The sequence below is a fragment of the Dicentrarchus labrax genome, unplaced genomic scaffold (assembly GCF_905237075.1).
Source record: "Dicentrarchus labrax unplaced genomic scaffold, dlabrax2021, whole genome shotgun sequence".
In the NCBI taxonomy this organism is placed as follows: Eukaryota; Metazoa; Chordata; class Actinopteri; family Moronidae; genus Dicentrarchus; species Dicentrarchus labrax.
In genome coordinates, this window is record NW_026136724.1 from 633,993 (window position 1) to 650,388 (window position 16,396).

General features: G+C 41.0%; 3 protein-coding genes across 3 annotated transcripts in view; 1 reads left to right on the forward strand and 2 right to left on the reverse strand.

Moving 5' to 3' along the window:
- The window catches only part of eif6 (eukaryotic translation initiation factor 6), a 6,414-nt gene extending 4,521 nt beyond the window's left edge, over positions 1-1,893 (forward strand). Inside the window, exon 7 of the mRNA XM_051393136.1 lies at positions 917-1,893. Coding sequence (XP_051249096.1) covers positions 917-926 — 10 coding nt within the window. The 3' untranslated portion in view covers positions 927-1,893. The remainder of the gene's footprint in view (positions 1-916) is intronic.
- A 1,272-nt stretch (positions 1,894-3,165) lies between these two features.
- map1lc3a (microtubule-associated protein 1 light chain 3 alpha) lies at positions 3,166-10,666 on the reverse strand. Its single transcript, XM_051393137.1, has 4 exons — positions 10,410-10,666; positions 7,245-7,300; positions 6,750-6,856; positions 3,166-5,532 (listed from the first exon to the last, which is right to left on the reverse strand). Exons 1-4 carry the CDS (start codon positions 10,447-10,449, stop codon positions 5,370-5,372), a joined length of 366 nt encoding a protein of 121 aa, XP_051249097.1. The 5' UTR covers positions 10,450-10,666; the 3' UTR covers positions 3,166-5,369.
- Positions 10,667-12,769: 2,103 nt separating this feature from the next.
- dynlrb1 (dynein, light chain, roadblock-type 1) lies at positions 12,770-15,663 on the reverse strand. The gene is made up of 4 exons (XM_051393138.1): positions 15,517-15,663; positions 15,261-15,336; positions 14,041-14,208; positions 12,770-13,366 (listed from the first exon to the last, which is right to left on the reverse strand). Exons 1-4 carry the CDS (start codon positions 15,517-15,519, stop codon positions 13,323-13,325), a joined length of 291 nt encoding a protein of 96 aa, XP_051249098.1. The 5' UTR covers positions 15,520-15,663; the 3' UTR covers positions 12,770-13,322.
- Positions 15,664-16,396: the final 733 nt, after the last annotated feature.

A 16,396-nucleotide genomic window follows, 5' to 3' on the forward strand; every position in this document is an offset into this window, starting at 1 on the left:
TGCTTCCTGTCACACAGGCTGAACTCTGCCAATGAATCCATAACAACAACAGATCCTGTTTGACCCACAACCTTCATTTATTACTCCCATCCCCACAGAACTGATCGTAACACTCAACCTTCACAACGCTGCGACAGACTGACTCATTAATACTTGTTGATCACACACACACACTGTATATAATTACCATGTGTGATGCTGTTCTTCTTTCTCACAGCCTCAGAAAGGTGTCTCTGCACACACACACACACACACACACACACACACACACACACACACACACACACAGGCTTCCATCTGCTCATTGTATAACTACTCAACCCTCACATTCTAGTTTTTATTTATTAGATCTCTCATTAGTGTTATTTCACACTGTTTTTAAATCATGACTCAGCTTGTTCTGTTCCCACAATCTGCGTCCCCTCAGAGGACCGATGACTGGACAGTAGTTGTCTGAAGAGTGTGTGTGTGTGTGTGTGTGTGTGTGTGTGTGTGTGTGTGTGTGTGTGTGTGTGTGAGATGATGAGGGATCATGGGAGTCGTTGTTGCAGTCGGCTTCTCCTGGTTAGGTTTCCTTGAGTGTTCATAGCTCCTCCGTTAACCATCTTTCCTCTCCGTTTTGTGGTTTGTGGTCATTTTGAGTCTCTGTAAAGTTTACAGCTGCTGGCTGTCACTCAGTGCACAATGACGCAGCTAAAACACAAACGTGCAGAGATTGGAGAGACAGAAGATGTCAGTATCTGTGTATTTCTGTCTCTGTCGGTTCCCAGCAGCCAGAATTGATTCATTTTGAAGAAGTGCTCCCACTTTCATCCTGATATCCTGTTTAATCTAAAAGCATCGCAGCGTTTCAGGAGCAGGAAGCCATTAAATGTTGTCCTGTGATTTCAACCGCCTCCTCTCTGTTTCCCATCAGCATGGCGTAAGCGGTTTCCCGCCGCCGAAGAGCTTCTGCTGCGGGTCGCCTGGTCTCACACAGGATGCCAACAAGCTGCTGGACCTCATTTCTCAACTTAAAAACACCTCCTTCCACACAGGACAGTCCACTTTCACTCAGGAGTCAGCACTCCCACCTGCAGACATCTTACAGGCTCATTTTCTACTTTTTTTTTTTTTTTGGTGTTTGGTTCCCTGAAACCTCTCCTGGTTACCTCAGTCATTCTTAAAATCAGCTCCGGGTGAACCAGGTTCAGCTGTACACCCGCCACCCCCCCTCTAATGTTGGCTGGGACTGGTGGAGGTGATTTAGTGTCAGAGAGCTCACAGTTGTGGGGATCTGGAGGTCTTTTGGTGCAGAAATGGAGAGAGAGAAGCTCTCTGAGTTGAGGAATCCAATATTTCAGCATTTCTGGCACTAATTTGAATTATTTTTTTAACCAAACAGGTAGATTTAGATGTTTTCTCGCAGTTCGGGGAAACTTAAAGTGACCAGTGCTGCGCTCATTGAAATTAAAAGTCAAATTTATTTTTGTGCCTGTATCGTTGAAAAAAGTCACAATAGGAAAAAGGTTGTGGTTGTAATCCTGATGGGAAACTGTTGCCTCGACAGAATCACCTCTGTTAATAGTTCGTCAACTCTGAATACACACACACACACACACACACACACACACACACACACCAAACTGCCAAATGTATCGCCCTACAATCTGGTGTTAGAAGGATGAAATTGAAAGTACTGCAGGTTTAAGAGTGACGGTGAACAACAGGCAGTCTGATAAACACACAGGTGGAGTTCAGTGTCGGGGCTGTTGTACGTAACGTTGCTACAGATTGAAGCAGAGATGATGAATGTGATGATTCAAACTGTCTAACTAACCGAGCTCTGCCTCTGAACTGGTTGTTTCTTAAAGAATGTTGTCTTGTAAAATAAAATAAATCACCCTCTTTTTATCTGTTTGTGTTCTTTTGGGATTAAGGTTCAGAGTTCATCGCAGGAAGTCTCTCTTATAAAACTGAATAATGTTTGGGGACAGTGCTGCAAAGTTTAAAACAAGAACTGTAAGTACAGTTATGAAGCTTTTTAGTGTTAACATTGTGCTTCTTTACACTATATTGTACTTTTTATTTCACTGACCGCTGTATTTACTCTATGTATTATTCAGGACTGCAGCACACTGATTGATTCACAGATGATTTAACGTTGATCAGAAACAGACAGGACAAACAACATGTGGACCTGGAGCTGCTGTACGGTGGTCACTGGAGGATTGGTTTAACAGGATTTTAATTCTGTTGGATAATAGATTTAAAATCTTATTCAATTATCCAATTTTATTGTACACCTGCTCTGGTCCACATGTTTGCCTCTAATGGAAACTGTTTGCACAATTAAAGACTGGATGAGTCTCCAGTCTTCTTTTGTTCTCTACAGTCAGACAGACAGTTAGTTCTCAGAATAAGATTTTATGTAACAGGACAACAGTCAGTGATTGGATAACTGTCCAAATCGAGTAGAATTTATTTTACAGACCCTTCATTTTAGAAGATTAGAATTAGAAATAGAAATTGTTATAAAAAGTGTTTGTTGCACATACAATTAACAGTTGGTGAGTGAGGGGCCAAAATATAGTAAATCAATTCCAGTATTTTTGGTCATTTTATTCAATTTCCAGGTTTTCCAGATGTTCCAGGACGAGTGGGAATCCTGATATAAGATAATAAAATACAACGCACTGTTAATCCAGATTAAGAGTCACCTCTAAACTTCTCACATGGTCAAATTTAAATGCTCCACGCCTAAAGACGTAAACAAATATCCAATATTTTATAAAACCTGAAAGCATTAAACAGTTTGTGTATCTGAAATTAGTTTTTTTTTACATTTACCTGGTGTCCCTCTGGAAGGGCCTGAACCCTAGGTTGGAAACCACTGGACTGTATATGCAGTTTGAACTGGCTCCACCTGGAGCAGCTAGTAATATAATCTGTAATGAATCATTGAGCTCATAATACTTCAGTACTTTTACTCAGACAGGGTTTTGATTGCAGCACTTTTACTTGTAATGGAGTATTTTAATATGAATGTATAGATACTTCAGTTTATACTGTTTATATCTTACAGTCAATATCACGTTTCCCCACACGCCTGCTGGTGGTCTGCAGTGTCTGCTGGTAAATACCAACAGGAAGTAAACATCAGCACAGAACAGAAAAAAGACCCGATTAAAGGCAACTTTTTTTATTTATTGGCAAATGCTTTGAATAAGGTAGCAATGCGTCTATGTACACCCCTCCAACAGTGACAATGTCAGAAAGCCTAAAGAAAAACACGCTTTGTAATACAGCTCGATTATATGATCGTTTATACGCACACATCTTGTTTTTGTTTGTTTCAAACATACACATACACTTATATTTTCAGTTTTTGGTTTTGGGAAAAACATCTAAAAAGACTTTCTTAATTAAACAATACAATTATATCTATATAGCGTAAAATCAATATACATTTATAAAAAAAAAAGTCAAAACATGCAAGGTCTGTAGTGCATCACTATAAAGTTATTAAACAAAGACAGATGGACGGACAGACAGAGAGCAGCAGTGCTCTAGAGGAGGATACAAAAAGAGGAGATAATTGTTATATAGTTACAGTAATTCCTAAAAAAAACTCTATGCCAACTCTTTTATATTTGTATTAATTTATGTGCAAAAGAAGCTCATTCATCTCAGACATTAAATACATTTTCTTTTGTCTAATGCTCGACTCTACGCTACCATGACACACACGGCGATCTTACAGGCTGTCTGACACGAGGCCAGGAGGAGACGTCGCCCTCGCAGTGGGCTGATGATATTAAAGGAGGGTGGGGGGGGGTCTTATTTCACCTCAGCTCGGGCTGAAAGGCTGCTCTGGGATCTGATTACTTCCTGGCTCCCTCCCCTGCCAGGCTGCATCAGGACACATCAGGACACATCAGGACACATCAGGACACAGAATGGGGGGGTTTTATTGGCGTTTCACTGCGCAGTGAGTCTGCCAGAGAGAACTTGGACAAATAAACTAAATCCCACAAAAACATCCTGTAATCATCCCCATATAACTGCCCCAGACCCCCTCCTGTTTGCCCCTGTAGAGACGATGTCCCCTCCTGAGCTGTCAATCCTGACCAACAGTTTAAAGCTAGCGACAGTTAGCAACAAACTGCTCTTTCCTTCTTTTAAAGCCAGCAAGCGTTTACTGTATGAGCAGAGGGCATCCCTCGTTCCCTCCGTCTAAAATCTACTGGAGAACATCTGCTTCACCTGACTGACGTTCAGTGTGTGTGTGTGTGTGTGTGTGTGTGTGTGTGTGTGGTTAAAGAGGGTGAGCTTTTTGTGCAGGAAGACGGGTGAGTAGTGACACTGCAGGCGTGTTGTGCTTAACGGGGTGAACAGACGTAGAGTTCAGTCTGTTAACATGCCTGATGGGATGTAGCAGCATGTGGCTAGTGGCCCTAATGCTAACTTCCCTTCTGTGACTGAGCAGTTAATACGTTACAGTAGCTGTACGAGGGGGTGGGGGGGGGGAGTAGTGTAGTGTCACCCACTGTGCTGCTTGGGCTGTGTGAGGGGATAAATATTGCACATGTAAAATGTAGTGAACTTTCCGAGCGTTACGGTTAGCCTGATTGTCAGCTACTCGGTAGCCAGTGGCGAGTTGGCGAAGTTGAGCTTCAGGCTGACGGTAAATGTATGATTAAAACAAACTGAGAACTACCTAAAAATACACAAACTACAGCTAATATCTCAAACAGAAGACAGTAATTAAAAAACTAAAACGTGAGTTAAAAAAGGTAAAACGACAATCACTATGAATCTGTCTCCTCGCTCGTCCTGCTGCCGCTCCGATGGCGAGAATATATCCGGCGGCAGGTGGTTCGCGACCGCACTGTGCTGTGTGTTCACCTGCTTCAGATTACATCCTGACTGGCTTTGCAAGTGAGTGCCCGGTTTCAAGTTTAGTGTAGTTTTAAGGATGAAAATAAAATTTTACTCGCAGATTCCAAACTCCGAAAGGTCACCGGTTTTCAAAATAAGAGAACCCATTCTGTGTGGAACCGAAAGAACGATAGAGAAAGTAAAACGAGGAGCACTCAGAGATCTCACGGGTTGGATTCTGAACTCTGAGGGCGGGAAAGACACACAGGATGTCCTCTGGCTTTTGTAGCTAGTGTTGTACGTACTGACCAATAATAAGAGACAGGGACAGGGGGCGCTGCTACGTTGGGCCTACGATGCAACAAAGTGGGGAGGATCGCGGAGTTTGGTGGATTCTGGTCGGTTTCTGACACCCCCCTTGAGCGTCCCCCTCCCTCTACCTTCTCCCCGTCCTCCCAGCACCTAGAAGATGTCCCCGCTCTCCCTCCCTCCCTCCCCCGTCCCCCTCCCTAGCAGCCGAAGGTCTCCTGCGAGGCGTAGACCATGTAGAGGAAGCCGTCCTCGTCTCTCTCCTGCTCGTAGATCTCGGAGATGGGAGTGGACACGGACACCATGCTGTGCTGGTTGACCAGCAGGAAGAAGGCCTGCGTGGGGTTCAGCTGCAGCCGGCGTCTGAGGGGGGGGAGACGGGGGGAAGGGACAATGAGAGAGAGAGAGGAAACACTTGTTAAACCTTTCATCCTTAACATCCACCCATCACTTGTTTTATTCTTTCTCTATTTCTCTTTTGAGGATGCAATCTCCAGCAAAGACCTGCGGGTACGTTCTTATGCTTCATCGCTCCAGCGTCCAGCATTACTGAGGATGTTTCAATCCCCTGAACGTCTCTCAGAGGAGACAGAGTGAGGAAGTGATTGGTGAGCTGATGTGATGGGCCATTAAAGGCTGCGGTGGAAGCAGCATTACTGTATGATTAATAGCTGTATGATTAATGTCTGGCTGTATTAAAGACTCCATATTTAACCTGTAAACTGAATGATAGGACCGCACTGGGATCAAACACATTCTCATCTAATTTATGAAATTCTGAATTTTGTGGGTTGAAAATGTCTCAACACGCCCTCTGTTGTTTTAAATCACCATGAACCTTGACCTTTGACCGTTTGTGACGACTTTACGTCACATTTCTATATAAAAGAGAGTTAACGCCGTCTAATCAGAGGATTTGTTTCTGGGTGCAGTTACACTTTAACCCAGAAGGAGCTTATTAATGTGGTGAATCCTCATCATTTAGTTTTGAAGCGTGTCTGAACTGCTGTAGTTGTTGACTGGATGCAACCCTGAGGACGTCAGAATCACAATCTCCCACAATTCTCCGTTGTGCCTCTCGTTTTTAGATCACTTTTCTCATGTTTCACCTCCTCTCGGTCTCCTCTTTCCTGCCTCTCTTTCCACCCCCAGCCTTCATCTTTGGGTCAGTGCTCCTCTGCCCCAACCCCCCTGAGCTCCAACATGCAGACCAGTTGTGAACACAGTGAGATGGGACGAATCAAAGACAAACTGACTTTCTATTTCTCATCAGAATCGAAGCGTATTAAAGACGCTGTCGACCCACACAGATATACTGTGGTGTTTCTGCACTGTAGGACAGTAAAATCTTAATTTACTGCCCTGTTAATCTCCAGCTCAATCTGTTTTCAGCCCTCTGGTTTGGACGCTGTGCTGACTGCAGCCTCAGCAAGCTGCCAAACCCCAAACACATCCTTCAATGTTCTACAGCTCCAAATATATACACACATACCAAACACACACCTCAGTGACCTGCACTGGGATCCAGTTCAGCAACCGATAATAACCTGCAGTGTGTGTGTGTGTGTGTATGTGTTTACCTGATGATCTTCACCAGCTCACTCATGTTGACGTGGTCAGGTACCAGGAACTTGGTCTTGTCCAGAACGGGCAGCTGTTTCTCTCCCTTGTATCTCTCAATGATCACCTGCAGCAGCCACAAACACACAGAGAGTCAGTCAGTCTGCGGTACGGTGACTGATCCACTGCAGGGCTCAGACACATGTGTGGTATTATCTGATACTGTGTGTAAAACTGTTTCAATGACTTCACATGTAGGTATTTGTACTGTGTACAAAATGGCTGCAGTAAGAGGAATCTGGATGCTATCAGAACAGACATTTTGGGAAATGTGCTTATTTTCTTGCTGAGATTGCAATTCAAAGAGGAAAGAGGCGAGGAGGAAGAGTAACTGATGCACTGATCTATCATTAGAGACACTGGAGACAAAGACTGTTGTGTGGCTCTCTACTGTAGACAGCGCTGTGGTGCATTAAAGTGCAGCGAGGTGAAATCAGATTTGAGCAGCAGCTTACAGGGATCTTGTTGGGGTGCTGATCGCGGATCTGCTGGACCTCTTTGCACCGGTCAGCTGTGGACGACAAGAGACACAATCCGTAAACAACAGGCTGAACGTAAACAACAGTTCCAGCTCATCTGTAGCAGAAACAAAGCTGTGACTCCCTCGCTGATACCAACAGTTCAAAATGTATTCATACCCAGAGAAAAGCATCATTAAAAACACAGTGGAGCTCTATTTGGGGACAGAGAACAAACAAGCCTGGATGCATAATTTAGGCCTCTCTTTGAGAGAATTAGTAAAATCATGTCACTATTTGTACTCTTAAATCCAGTGTATGCAAATATAACCGACATGTAGAGACAGAGGAAGCAAGTTCAGTAGTCTGCCTGGGGATCAGTCAGCCAACGATTCTCTGATTTCTGCTTCTCAGATGGGAATACTTTCTGGTTTCTTGAGTCCTCTATGACAGTAAACTGAACATCTTTGAGCTGATTTTTTGAGATCTTCTGGACCAAAAAACAAAAAGATTGGTGGATGAACCATGTATGTTAGGTGCAGCCCTACTGAATGCTCCCAACAACCACAATAAAGTCCTAACAGTGGGCTGTTCGTTATAATCCTTCCCCGGGAGACGACACACTAATACAAAGAAAGAAAAGATGTAAATGTAAGAAGTTCACTCTGCACACACTCCACAGTGCTTATTTCATGATCTGATATGATCACTGTGATACTCGTGTTGCCATTTCGATAGTACTGAGATTAAATGTCAGGATTTATTGTGTTTGCTTTATTAACACTGGACTGTGAGAAGAGGTTGAATCATACACTCGTAGAGGCTGTTATCATCAGCCGATCATCGTGCACATCCGCTCCGTCAGTCACTTTTATTGCAGCAGCATCGTCGCTGTACTGTAAATAAAAGTGGTAAATAAAATACACTTTGAAGTAAACTGCTACATTGAGCTGTTCCTGCTCATCAAGGTAGTGCTCAGAGAATCATAAATAATACAGAAAATATTAATATCTACAGTAAATACACATTCATATCATTGTTTTCAAGTTAATGCAGTTAACTTCAACCTACAGGGAGTTTTTAACTGGTGATGAAACACTCTCAGTTTAATACTGATGTCTCTATATGAGCTGCACAAACTAATAAGACCATCAGAGAGAAGATTGGATATTTCTATATAGTCGTTAGTAATGGCTGCCATTGAGTTGGATTCCCTTTGAAATCAATGAAATGAGGCAGTAGAAACTGTTGTCCACAGGGGGCCGCCAGAATCAACAGAAAATAAAAGTTCCTTTACATAAAGCTTTTAAAGAAATAACTTTAACCAGTATCTTAAACTAATACCTCTCACAGACCGTTCACTGCTTCCCTCTGTCAGAGTTTGACCCTCATCAGGACCCGTTAGTGTGACTGTCAGTCAGCGGGTAAAGGAGGGCAGGAGGAACACGGTGAACTGGAGCCTCTCTTTCACTTTTAATTTAACAACGTCTATAATGTGAATAACCTGTTTCCTTATTCCTGAAGAACATCCGTTGTTAGTTATTTTTGAAATCACTGGCAGGGTTCAAACCTCAGACGGCAACGAGGAGCAACAGTGAAGTGTGAATGGTTCCTTTGTTCGGGTGGTTTTATTCCTCCACCGGCTACGGGAACGGTCGGAGCTCGCTGATACAATATAAGTATAAGATATAAGATGTAATATGATGTTACTGAGCAGTTAGAGATACAAACAATGCCCCGCCTATTTCCTTACTATCTGCCTCTTTAAAAATAACACTGTGAGGACTGGCTGCTATAAAAGGGTTAATATAATATTTAATATTATAATACACACACACAGTATATCACAGTTTGTATGTGTGGTTCACTGCGAACTCTCTCTGTACCTAACTACTGATTAAACTAAACAAATCCAACTAGTTATCATCTCATCGCCCCGGTTCAAGGTCTTTCATTCGTTTCCTTATCACAGTAATGTGTGTCAGTGTGACACAGTGAGGCAAACAGCAGTGAACCACATAATAAAACAGCTATAGTTTACATTTATATATAAACCAGTATGAGGCCGGCTGGGCTCTGTGAACAGGGTGTGAACTACAGGGAGGCCACAGGAAGCTCGGCTCCGCTTTATACGACATCAGCCCTTGAAGGTCTCTAAAATACTGACAATATCAGACCCTCCAGACGACAGTTCAGGCTGTAAAAACCCCTAATTGTTGCCTTAAATATATTCATTTCTCTCTAGAAAAAGTGCACTGCCTGTTAAGATGTTTTTGGGGGTATTTTCCTGCATTGAAATTGCAGCAGAAAGTGAAATAATTCATTTAAAATGAAAGGCAACTTGCTCCAGGGAGACAGGGATGGGTTGAATTCGCATTAATTGTTGTAATGTGCTATTTTTACAATTGCATTTCTATTTCTGGGGGTATTTCTGAGGTGACTCATCACTGATCTCGTGAACTTGAGAGCAGAAACCATCAGAAACCATCAGAAACCAGAAGAAGCAGACTGTCTCTGGTACTTCACACCGGGGTTATAACCTCATACAAACCTCCACTCTCTGTCACACTGTTGCTGATCCCATATTCCCTCTATTTGCCCAGATTATGTAACACAGTCTGGGGGCCCCTCCCTGTTCAGCATAGGGGCCGTCGTTTGGCATCAAATTACAGCCCATAAATCACAGAACACGTGTACTGGGGATAATGTGTCAGCACATGTTGTTTTCCTTTGAGCAGACACAAGTGTTTACTGCTAACATTAGCTCATCCAGTGGTGTAAAAAAAAGGCTGCTAATGCTATCTAGCTCCAGGGTAAGCAGATGTGACAGTGGGCCAGATGTTAACATCAGCACACACACACACACACACACACACAGACAGAGGCTGTAAACAACATTTAACTGCCATTTAAAGCTGTTGTTATTGACTCTTTATCCGCATTAAAACCCTGCCCCCCGAGGAGATACCCTCTACAGTTGACCTGCCTCGTCCTGCCGTGGACATACAGACGGTTTAAAGGGCCTATCACGGCTGTAATAACACGGTGTAAACGTTAAATACCGTGTAAACCCACACACTCCGCTGCGGTCCGGAGCTAGCAGGCCGGCTAACTTAGCTTAGCTCCGTCCGCTCACAGCTGCTTGTTTTCGGGCTTTCTCACCGAATGTCCTCCTTTGTTTGAAGGGTCTGTCGGACGGCATCGCTCCTGTCGGCGTTGTTACACGGTTATTATAGCACACAGCTGGTTAAAGACACCGTCGGTCGGTCGGTGCTGCTGCCTCGGTGAAGCGTCTGTCCGTCGGCGGTCCGTTGTCCGTCCGTTGTCCGTCTGTTGTCGCTCTGAAGCTAAAAACTGCTCCGGACAAACAAAGCGACTAAACCCAGCCGCTGACGTCATCCGAGGGATTTAAAGGGGACGCGCACCAAATTAAAAAAAAAACAACAACAACAAAAACAACAACAAGAAAAAAGTTTCCTCAGCGTCTGTTTTTAATGATGAAATGACTGTAACTCCAGTTGTGTGACGTTTACAGTGAACGTTAATCACTGAAGTAGAGTACAGTACAGCTGTTTCCTGTATGAGCTGGTTACTGCTGTGTCATTATGTACTGACGGGGACTGATGCAAGTCCACTTCCACCAGTGGGACAGGACAGATATTATAATGAGACACTTTCTTAATATATATCACATAGCATTTCAATAGAATGACTCAGTATCTCAGAATAATGATAAAGTTTCTCATTATAATGACACATTGGTGGGAATAAGCTTCCGTAGCAACCTGTGTTTATACTCTCTGAACCCTAATACTTATAACTCTTACAGAAAGTATTGATTATTAAGTCTGTTCATTAAACTGGCCCTTGAGATGTGCAATACATACACATTAATACTACAGTGTAATACTGAATACAGTCCTTTAACAGTACTTATCATTCATTACACATCCATTATAAACTGTACTGTGCATATTTGAATGTCTTATTTTCAATGTTCTATATATTGTTATATACTTGTGAGTATTTGTGATTGAGATTTTCATGGATTTGTTGATCATTTTCAGTTAATATTTCTCTTTCTTGTTCTCTCGGAGACGTTTCTGCTTGTTGTTTTCATCCCCTCATTACAAAAACTGCTCTTTATGGATCTATAACATTGTGGTTTGTATTGTCATCTGTTCCTATGTGAATCTACTACATGCTTAAAACATGACATGAATATTCAAATGTATTTATTCACACTACACATAATCCAACATCTGTAGACATCTGTAGAGGAAGAAACCATGTGTATGTGACTGTATAGCCCCAGATGTTTTGCTGACCTCCAGTGGTTGAAGCTCGACCTGCTGTACTGATGAAGAGGAACTCAGTTTGAAGGTGAAACAGTTCTTTTCAGTTTGGAGTTACGTTAGTTACTCTTTAAAGATTTATTATTTATTAACAACAAATCAGATGATCTTTTCTAGAGATTTATTTTACGGGACATTTTCAGTGATCAATAATCTATCTGATAGGGATTGTTCCATACACTAATATATCCTCTCTGTGAACGTACACTCACGTTCTGTCTGTAATTAGCAGACAAGTGATAGAAATGTTTCAGTATGAGGACTGAATGATGAGACAGATTGGAATGATGCTCGTTTAAAAGAGCAAAAACAGACAATAAACAAAGTGTATAAGAATGTAAATAACTCCTGTCAGTCTTCATCATGTCTGTAATATTCCAGATGTTTGAAGGAGAAAGGTACTGTTCTGTATTCACTGCCTGTGGGGAAGCCCAAAGATCCACAATTTCTGGTAAGATGTTATAAAATGTTTGTAAGAGATGTTTAAGTCCCCTTAAATGTCAGACTTTGTGTGTTTGGAATATATCAAATAACTTTATACTGTATTTATTCCCCACTGTTTTGTTTATTGTTTATTCCCCCCCATGTTTAAACTGGAGAAAATTACAGACATAATCTTTACGTTTTATAACACTATTTTTACCACTATTGTCTACTGTCATTTCTTTTCTTTGTTTCAACCCTCTGAATTTAATATTGTTACACTTTTAGCTTCCATCATTGTATTTTATGTTGTTTCTTTTGGAAAGCCCTTTGTGCTTGCTGCTATGTTAATAAAATTGATCATTAGTATTAATTTATAATCTGAAACTTTTCTTCTATGAATTATATATTAATTATTGCTGCCTGGACGCCAATAACTGAACAGCAGTCTTCAGTTTTACCTGCTGTAAACTGTAAATCCCTACGTGTACGATTTAAAGTCAGATTTCTGTAATTCTCTGTGTGTCTTCCATGACTAAACATTGGTCAACTGTTGTCCTGAAGGCTGCGATCTGCAACTTCACCACTGGATGGCGCTATATCCTTCACACGGTTCCTTTAAATCTCTGGTAGCTCACTGTTACATGAACATATTTTAGTGTTAAACCAGTGAAAGTTGATGTTTTGTTAACTTCCCTCTAAAAGAGAACCAGCATAATCAATACAAAGTACAGGACAAAGAACCATTCTGACATTTTTTTTTATTTCTTAATTCATTAAAATAACCATCAGAAACAACAGAGAAGTGTTTTTTTTAAGTGTAGTTCGCTGCTCACCAGTGAAATACTGAACTTCAACATCTTTTACCAACAAAATAAATTAAAATCTGAACTTTTCCATCAAGACAGAACTGGAAAAAAAACAATCCTCAAAGTTAAAGATGTGTTGCTGTCTCTCTCTCTCTCTCTCTCGAATACTGTGCACTGAATACAGTTTGAAACGTTCAGGTATTTTAGCAGCGGTGCTAACATACCTGTGTAATAAACGCAGTGACAGAACAAACCGTGTGCAGAGAGAGAAGACCGAACTGGAATGCTAAAACATGGGGAAAAAATAAATTTGCCTGCGGAGAGATCGACCGTCGTACAGCTCATCCTGTCGTTACTTCCCGTCCGTACAGCGAGTGCATAAAAAGCTTCTGGTTCTTCTGATTTCGCAAAGACAAAGAAATGTTTGGCTGTTTAAATATGAAAGAGAGACGAAGAGAGTAATGAGTCGGGCGGCAGTTCCTCCGTCTTCAGTCCGACGGGTTCTGAATGACGATCAGGAAATAGTCCTTATCTGCGAAGGAAAACACAAAACACTGAAACCCATATAACACAGGTTCCTCTATCAGAGTTTTGTTTAGTTTTTTAATGGTGTACCGGGTCGGTTCCGTTAAATTATAAAACTTTTTTTTTTTTAAGACTGAAGGTGCTTGTATCCTAGTTAAAGTGTTTGTTTGGACAGAATATGAGCAGAGCGTTCCCAGTGTTACATTATGGTCCGATCAGTATGACAGAACCTATTTGGTTGGCCCTGTATATGTTAAACATGAACATTTTATTTCTAGTGTTGGGGGCTGCAGACTCCAGTAGCAGCATACAAGCATACATTAGACAGACATACATTAAAATTTAAATTAACATATAACACAGTAGCCGTACATGAAATTTAACCTGAGATAAATCTGAACTTAAATTAAAACCTGTGCTAAAATATTAAACATGTGCAGATAAATTAAGCATTTGATTGATCCCGATGAGCGTGTATGGACAAAAACAACCGCCAACGTAATCTAATTTCAATTTCTATCTGCACTGTGGCACTGAACACACTTAATGACGTCTGCCTTTGTGGCTCTCGTTGCTTACGGCAGAAACTGCCCCTTCAACAGGAGACGTTCTCAGACACTATATATATATTATATGTTATATTATATTTATATTATATTATATTGTTTGTTGCCCTCTCACCTGGAGCGATCATGATCTCGTTCTTCTTGGAGCGCACGCGGAGGAAGGTGAGGTCGTTCTGGGGGTCGATGTCTCGTACGGTGCTGCGAGCCTTCATCACCAGCTGGTGGATGAGTCCGGCGTACTGCACCGTGCTCGAGTTGTCCAGAGTCGTCTTGATGGGGATTCCTGAGGGGGAGGAAGGGGAGGAAGGGGAGGAAGGGGGAGTGGGTTCATTTAAAGTTAATGTAAAGAGGCAGGTTTAACTCTGTAGTTAGTAGCAGTAAGAGAACTATTTAAATGTAAAGTTTTTTATATTTATTGTTTATTATAAAACAGATAGGGACATGTTTTAATCTGAGGATACATTGCTGTACTGGATTCAAAGAATTTCTGTCTAACAACATTAAATTAACTGTTACTGGAGGTTTTATTGATCTGTAACCTGGTTATTTATTTGAATTAACGCTCAAGGTTAACAATTTTAATTTCATTGATTTCAATAAGTCTTTTTGCTGCTCTTAGTAGGTTTTACTATTTTTAATCTTTTATTTGATATTATTCTTATATATATATATATATATTTGTTATTGACTTATATCTTATATATAGTTTCTTCTATTGTTATTTATTGGTGTTATGTGTGATCACTGTGGTCTATAGAAATAATATATATAAATGTTTCTGAATCGCATTATGGCCATGTGCATTATGCTAATCACAAGAGCTGTGACAATGAGACAAACATCATTATTATCTTATATAATAATATTATATTATATATTATAATATAATATAATAATATATATAATAATATTATCAGGATGTACTGTAGAGCTGCAGATCTTATTAAAATGTTCAATACAAACCCTCAAAAATGTGTTTTAATGTTTTAATTGGGGTTTTTCTTTGTGTGTAAAATCAATAAATGATTGGAACTAATTGTAGCTGCCCTGTTATTAACGCTGGTGATGTGTGTGTGTGTGTGTGTGTGATTAATAATGATTAATAATGATTAATATTGATTAATAATGATAAGTAATGTTAATATGTGAGTAAAGTGATGAATATGTGATTAATAGTGTGTATATTGATTAATATGTGATTAATATGTGATTAATAGTGATAAGTAATGTTTAATAATGTTAATATGTGAGTAACGCTGGTAAATAAACTGAATCAATGCAGACTATCTTCAAACCCCTTCAGAGACACAGAGTAGAGTAAAGTGTATGTGTTACCCTCTGAGTTGACAATGATAATCCCCTGAACTCCTTTCTGGCTCTGGATCCTCTTCAGAGTTTCTTCTACTTCAGCCTGAGAGACACAAACAGCCGTTAGCTTAGCATCAGTCAGCACACAGCTACCTGCCAACGCCCGGCTAGCATTACTGAGCTATCCGGTAATTAAACATGTTTAATGTCTGTATTAATGTCTGTGTGAACAGCCGTGGCAGCGGGAGAGAGTGAGTGTGTGTTGAAGTAAGCGTCCTCCTACCATCGTGCTGATGAGAGGGTGAATCTGTGTCCGTTAATTTATCTCCGAGCTCAGAACAACAGTTAGCTTCCAGCGGCTAGCTACCTGCGGCTAACGGCTCCGTTGCTGGGAGAAGACAACATGACGTAAACTTCCGGGTCAACTGCCGCAGCGACGCGTTCGAGTACCGGGGCAGAAAGTGGGAGAAACGGGTGTCGGTCGGACTGAAACTGGACAAGCACAACAAAAACATTACTAAGAAGAACAAGGAAACACGGAGGAATGATGGAAACAGTTGCTCACTTATTAGATAAGATTTTATTTATGAAGATTTAATGTCAAATTCAAATTCAAAGGGGCTTTATTGGCACAGGAAACATACGTTTACATTGCAACAGCAAGTGTTAAACATTAGTAAGAACATAATAACGATAATAACTTAAAATAAAGTAGAAATAACCACCAAAATGTCCCCTCTCTGTGTTCTGCTATATATACTGGATGAGGTTTTGGATTAATATTATTCCTGCATTGATTTACGACAGTAGATGTTTCAGGTTGAGTTCATTTGGAAGCTGCAGCAGGTAACTTTTATAACAAATATTTATATCACAATGCACTGACAGTAATACATGGGACAGATAATGTGTGAAATAATCAGGATCCTCGTGCTCCTCCTTGTGATCTTACTGGCATTTACAACCAATCAGAGCAGAGAAAGATGTAAAGACGTCTGAGAATGAGACTCAGCAAACTATCTTCCTCTGGGGAGCGAGGGGGGGCTGAGGTTAGGATTACATGCTCTATTTGATGTAGTACATTTCTTTCTGCTGTTATTGTGTTCATGGGTTCAGTGTGCAGTTTATCAGTTGTTCTCTACTGATAGAAAACCCCTTAAAGG

Bases quoted from the DNA above. Each gene is read 5' to 3' on its own strand.
- map1lc3a (XM_051393137.1), bottom strand. From the start codon at position 10,449: ATGCCGTCCGACAGACCCTTCAAACAAAGGAGGACATTCG. The intron at 7,301-10,409 runs GTGAGAAAGCCC...TGTCGTCCACAG, and splicing joins CAAACAAAGGAGGACATTCG to CTGACCGGTGCAAAGAGGTC. The intron at 6,857-7,244 runs GTAAGCTGCTGC...TGGCTGCTGCAG, and splicing joins AGCACCCCAACAAGATCCCT to GTGATCATTGAGAGATACAA.
- dynlrb1 (XM_051393138.1), bottom strand. The intron at 14,209-15,260 runs GTAACACATACA...CCTCCCCCTCAG, and splicing joins TATCATTGTCAACTCAGAGG to GAATCCCCATCAAGACGACT. The intron at 13,367-14,040 runs GTGAGAGGGCAA...TTTCCTTCGCAG, and splicing joins CGAGATCATGATCGCTCCAG to ATAAGGACTATTTCCTGATC.